Below are 6,000 nucleotides of genomic sequence, written 5' to 3'. Positions count from 1 at the left end.
TAAGCCTGATATTTGACTGTATGTATCCACGTATATGTCTGATATTTGACTGTATGTATCCACGTATATGCCTGATATTTGACTATATGTATCCACGTATATGCCTGATATTTGACTATATGTATCCACGTATATGCCTGATATTTGACTGTATGTATATATACCTGATATTTGACTGTATGTATCCACGTATATGTCTGATATTTGACTATATGTATCCACGTATATGCCTGATATTTGACTGTATGTATCCACGTATATGTCTGATATTTGACTGTATGTATCCACGTATATGTCTGATATTTCACTGTATGTATCCACGTATATGCCTGATATTTGACTATATGTATCCACGTATATGCCTGATATTTGACTGTATGTATCCACATATAAGCCTGATATTTGACTGTATGTATCCACGTATAAGCCTGATATTTGACTGTATGTATCCACGTATAAGCCTGATATTTGACTGTATGTATCCACGTATGTCTGATATTTGACTGTATGTATCCACGTATATGTCTGATATTTGACTGTATGTATCCACGTATGTATCTGATATTTGACTGTATGTATCCACGTATATTTTTATCAATGAGTATATGTATCTCTTTGTAATTTTTGTATTTGAAAAAAGTTAGAATTAACTGAAACGTTACACTTTCACCTTCAGTTTCCTTGCATAAGAAAAATAATAATTACACATGACGCCGCTGTACTCATTGGAGTGCTAAAGCTTCAAATTTTCTACTGTCGAGGGCTTGGAACCCACAACCTTAGCACCCACACAACCTGGACGAGAGTGCCACGCCATTCTACCTACTGTCCTCAGTATCTGATCGGTGGGGGTCCAACACCCAGGACCCCCACCAATCAGCTGTTTCAGACGGCACACAACCTTCTCGGAGCTCAGCAAGCACAGCGCCATACATAGAATAGTGGCCGTGGTTTGTATTGCACTCAGCACCACGCACTTCTATGGTCAGGTGACCGATGACCACGACGTCACGCATGCTCACAGGAGCTCCTGTGTCTTCTAAAACCGCTGATCTGCGGGGGTCCTGGGTGCTGATGACCTATCCAGAAGATTAATAAAACCCTTTTAAGGTCTCCTTGGGTTCACATACTGTCACAAGGTGCGCCTTTACTTTTTTTACTCTGAGATTGTACAAAACCAAAGAGAGAGAACCAGAGCCGGCCCTCTGTGTGTGCGTATATAGAGGGGCCCCCTTAGCAGGTACTGGATATATACGGTGGGCCCCATATGACGCTATTCATTTCTCTTTTTGTGCAGTGAGTTGTCATGTGTCACATGGTCCAGGGGCCCGAGGAGAGTCCCTGTAATGGTGTTTCATGCAGAAGCTGTTCTGTCCAGAGAGCCAACACTGCAGGCGGTGGGGGGTGAGTAGGACTGTCCCCTTGTGTCTATCTCTTAGGGTGGTGCGGAGGTGGGCTGTTTGTGCCTGTCCCTCGGGTGGCGGGGAGCTCAGCTGTGTCTGTCACTCGGGGAGGTGGGCTCTTGGGTGATGGGGAGGTCCACTGTCTCTCTGGTGGTGGGGAGCTCAGCTGTGTTTGTCTCTTGTGTGGCAGGGAGGTAGGCTGTCTCAGGTGGTGGGGAGGTCAGCTGTGTCTGTCTCTCGCGTGGCAGGGAGGAAGGCTGTCTCAGGTGGTGGGGAGGTCAGCTGTGTCTGTCTCTCGCGTGGCAGGGAGGTTGGCTGTCTCAGATGGTGGGGTTGTCAGCTGTGTCTGTCTTCAGGTGGCAGGGAGGTAGGCTGTCTCAGATGGTGGGGAGGTCAGCTGTGTCTGTCTCTCGGGAGGTAGGCTGTCTCAGGTGGTGTGGAGGTCAGCTGTGTCTGTCTTCAGGTGGCGGGCAGATGGGCTGTCTGTCTTTTGGGTTATAGGGCTCTGTGTCTCTTGGGTGATGGGGAGGTGCGCTGTCTCTGGTGGTGGGGAGGTCAGCTGTGTCTGTCTTCAGGTGGCAGGGAGGTAGGCTGTCTCAGATGGTGGGGAGGTCAGCTGTGTCTGTCTCTCGGGGAGGTGGGCTCTGTGTCTCTTGGGTGATGGGGAGGTGCGCTGTCTCTGGTGGTGGGGAGGTCAGCTGTGTCTGTCTCTCGGGTGGCAGGGAGGTAGGCTGTCTCAGGTGGTGGGGAGGTCAGCTGTGTCTGTCTCTCGGGAGGTAGGCTGTCTCAGGTGGTGGGGAGGTCAGCTGTGTCTGTCTTCAGGTGGCGGGCAGATGGGCTGTCTGTCTTTTGGGTTATAGGGAGGTCATATTTGTCTGTCTCTTGTGCGGTGGGCTGTCTGTGTCTAGACCCTTATGTTCTTGCTCCTGCCCCGCAGAGCGCTATCACCTGGCTTACAAGATGGTGCGCACAGACAGCCGCTTGGTACGCAGCATCCTCTCTTCACACGGCTTCCAGGAGGTGAGCAGCGGTGCCGGACACTGAGCAGCCTGCTCCCTATACTCTGCTTACAACATGCTGCTTTCCCCAGGTCAGTGCGAACAGCAATGATTTCAACCTGATGTGGACGGGATCTCACATAAAGCCTCACCTCATGAGGAGCTTGGCCAGTTTCCAGAAGGTCAACCATTTCCCAAGGTAAGAGCAGGACAGCCCCACTCCCCCTACGAGCTGGAGAGGTCCAGAGTGACTTAGGGTTGAGGTCCTCTGACATCCAGCCGTGGAACAGGGATTGTCCTGCAGGTCTTGTCTGTCCGCTCTTGTGTCCTGCTTGGTGCTGTGTTCACCTGTCATTGTCAGGGAGCATTGTGGCCCCCAATTGCCCCTGCTGCTCAGTGGTGGTCAGTCACTGGTATGGTGACCTAGTGTTGACCACACCCTTTGATGACTCTGGCCCTGCTCAGTGGTGGTCAGTCACTGGTATGGTGACCTCATGTTGACCACACCCTTTGATGACTCTGGCCCTGCTCAGTGGTGGTCAGTCACTGGTCTGGTGACCTCTCGTGTTGACCACACCCTTTGATGACTCTGGCCCTGCTCAGTGGTGGTCAGTCACTGGTATGGTGACCTCATGTTGACCACACCCTTTGATGACTCTGGCCCTGCTCAGTGGTGGTCAGTCACTGGTATGGTGACCTCATGTTGACCACACCCTTTGATGACTCTGGCCCTGCTCAGTGGCAGTCAGTCATTGGTATGGTGACCTCATGTTGACCACACCCTTTGATGACTCTGGCCCTGCTCAGTGGTGGTCAGTCACTGGTCTGGTGACCTCTCGTGTTGACCACACCCTTTGATGACTCTGGCCCTGCTCAGTGGTGGTCAGTCACTGGTATGGTGACCTCATGTTGACCACACCCTTTGATGACTCTGGCCCTGCTCAGTGGTGGTCAGTCACTGGTCTGGTGACCTCTCGTGTTGACCACACCCTTTGATGACTCCGGCCCTGCTCAGTGGTGGTCAGTCACTGGTATGGTGACCTCATGTTGACCACACCCTTTGATGACTCTGGCCCTGCTCAGTGGTGGTTAGTCACTGGTATGGTGACCTCTCGTGTTGACCACACCCTTTGATGACTCTGGCCCTGCTCAGTGGTGGTCAGTCACTGGTATGGTGACCTCGTGTTGACCACACCCTTTGATGACTCTGGTCCTGCTCAGTGGTGGTCAGTCACTGGTATGGTGACCTCGTGTTGACCACACCCTTTGATGACTCTGGTCCTGCTCAGTGGTGGTCAGTCACTGGTATGGTGACCTCGTGTTGACCACACCCTTTGATGACTCTGGTCCTGCTCAGTGGTGGTCAGTCACTGGTATGGTGACCTCTCGTGTTGACCACACCCTTTGATGACCCTGGTCCTGCTCAGTGGTGGTCGGTCACTGGTCTGGTGACCTCTCGTGTTGACCACACCCTTTGATGACTGGCCCTGCTCAGTGATGGTCAGTCACTGGTCTGGTAGCCTCTCATGTGCTGACCAGATCCTTCGAGGACTCTGCATTACTCATGGTGATTCTCTGCTACAGGTCCTATGAACTGACCCGCAAGGATCGTCTTTACAAGAATGTTCAGCGAATGCAGCAGACACATGGTATACGGAGCTTCAACCTACTGCCTCAGACTTACCTGTTGCCAGGAGAGTACCAGGACTTCTGTAGTAAGTGCCCATCACCCACTAGAAGAGCACCCTGTCCGCAGTCTTCCCTATTATTTACTCCCCCCCCCCACCCCCCAAATTTCCACAGTAACAATCTGTCCTTCTACAGATGCCTTTTCTAAGGATCGTGGCCCCTGGATTGTGAAGCCGGTGGCGTCATCACGTGGTCGTGGTGTTTATTTGGTTAACTCTGTATGTATTGGCAGTCTCTCATCCTGTCTGACCCTCTCTCTTCTTTTGGCTTCACAGCAGTCTCTCTTCTCTGTTGCAGCCATCTCAGATCAGTGTGGAGGAGAACCTCCTGGTGTCTCGGTACATCAGTAACCCGCTGCTCATAGATGGTGAGTGTCTGCTCCGCTAATATTGGGTTTGGGGGAGCAAGACTTTCTCCCTCCAGTGATGAATCTTCATCACAGAAAATACTCAGGTGTTCCAGAGTAGATCTTGTTAGCTGCTGGGCAGCAGGGGAAGGTAAATGAGGGGTCGACATTGTGTCCTGCATGCAGGTAACATGGCAAAGTGCTCTTTACTTATAGGGTTCAAGTTTGATGTGCGGCTGTATGTCCTAATCACCTCCTATGATCCATTGGTCATATATCTGTATGAAGAAGGACTCACTAGGTAAGCTACCTCTAGGCTAAACCTGACAAGCTGCACTGGTCTCTGGTCCTCTCCTTGGTCTTTCATTCTCCAATTGATGCCATGTGGTCTTCCATGTTCTGGTTGTTGCCCTCTGGTCTTTTGTTTTCTGCTCCTTCCCCTGTGGTTTTCCGTTGTCCAGTTCTTTCCCTGTGGTCTTCTGTTCTCTGGTCCTCAGCCCATGCTGGTCCTTTCCCTGTGGTCTTCTGTTGTCTGCTCCTTTCTCCATGGTCTTCCGTTGTCTGGTCCTTCCCCTGTGGTCTTCCATTGTCTGGTACTTGCCCTGCCCTGGTCCATTCTCTGTGGTCTCTCTCTAGTCCTTTCCCTGTGGTCTTTCATTCTCTGGTCCTCACCCTGTGGTATTTCGTTCCTTGTCCTTTCCCTGTGGTCTTCTGTTCTCTGGCCCTTGCCCTGCTCTTTTCTCCATGGTCTTCAGTTGCCTGTGGTCCTTTCCCTGTGGTCTTCCGTTGTCCGGTCCTTTCCCTGTGGTCTTCCGTTGTCCGGTCCTTTCCCTGTGGTCTTCCGTTGTCCGGTCCTTTCCCTGTGGTCTTCCGTTGTCCGGTCCTTTCCCTGTGGTCTTCCGTTGTCCGGTCTTTTCCCTGTGGTCTTCCGTTGTCCGGTCCTTTCCCTGTGGTCGTCCGTTGCCCGGTCCTTTCCCTGTGGTCGTCCGTTGCCCGGTCCTTTCCCTGTGGTCGTCCGTTGCCCGGTCCTTTCCCTGTGGTCGTCCGTTGCCCGGTCCTTTCCCTGTGGTCGTCCGTTGTCCGGTCCTTTCCCTGTGGTCGTCCGTTGTCCGGTCCTTTTCCCTGTGGTCTTCCGTTGCCCGGTCCTTTTCCCTGTGGTCTTCCGTTGCCCGGTCCTTTCCCTGTGGTCGTCCGTTGTCCGGTCCTTTCCCTGTGGTCGTCCGTTGTCCGGTCCTTTCCCTGTGGTCGTCCGTTGTCCGGTCCTTTCCCTGTGGTCGTCCGTTGTCCGGTCCTTTCCCTGTGGTCGTCCGTTGTCCGGTCCTTTCCCTGTGGTCGTCCGTTGTCCGGTCCTTTCCCTGTGGTCGTCCGTTGTCCGGTCCTTTCCCTGTGGTCGTCCGTTGTCCGGTCCTTTCCCTGTGGTCGTCCGTTGTCCGGTCCTTTCCCTGTGGTCGTCCGTTGTCCGGTCCTTTCCCTGTGGTCTTCCGTTGTCCGGTCTTTTCCCTGTGGTCTCCTGGTCCTCACTGTGCTCTGGTTCCTCTATGCTGGCCTCTACCTCACACATGCA

General features: G+C 52.6%; 1 protein-coding gene across 1 annotated transcript in view; it reads left to right on the top strand.

The window, feature by feature from the left end:
* Nucleotides 1-1,302: 1,302 nt before the first annotated feature.
* The window catches only part of TTLL5 (tubulin tyrosine ligase like 5), a 35,426-nt gene continuing 30,728 nt past the window's right edge, over nt 1,303-6,000 (top strand). The window contains exons 1-7 of the mRNA XM_044273570.1: nt 1,303-1,404; nt 2,341-2,423; nt 2,494-2,600; nt 3,986-4,116; nt 4,226-4,308; nt 4,388-4,457; nt 4,653-4,737. Of these exons, the coding sequence (XP_044129505.1) occupies nt 1,347-1,404; nt 2,341-2,423; nt 2,494-2,600; nt 3,986-4,116; nt 4,226-4,308; nt 4,388-4,457; nt 4,653-4,737 (617 nt within the window). The 5' untranslated portion in view covers nt 1,303-1,346. The remainder of the gene's footprint in view (nt 1,405-2,340; nt 2,424-2,493; nt 2,601-3,985; nt 4,117-4,225; nt 4,309-4,387; nt 4,458-4,652; nt 4,738-6,000) is intronic.

This window comes from Bufo gargarizans, unplaced genomic scaffold (assembly GCF_014858855.1).
Source record: "Bufo gargarizans isolate SCDJY-AF-19 unplaced genomic scaffold, ASM1485885v1 fragScaff_scaffold_762_pilon, whole genome shotgun sequence".
Taxonomy (NCBI): Eukaryota; Metazoa; Chordata; class Amphibia; order Anura; family Bufonidae; genus Bufo; species Bufo gargarizans.
Note: the sequence above shows the minus strand (reverse complement) of the source record. Positions and strands in the feature narration are given on the sequence as shown.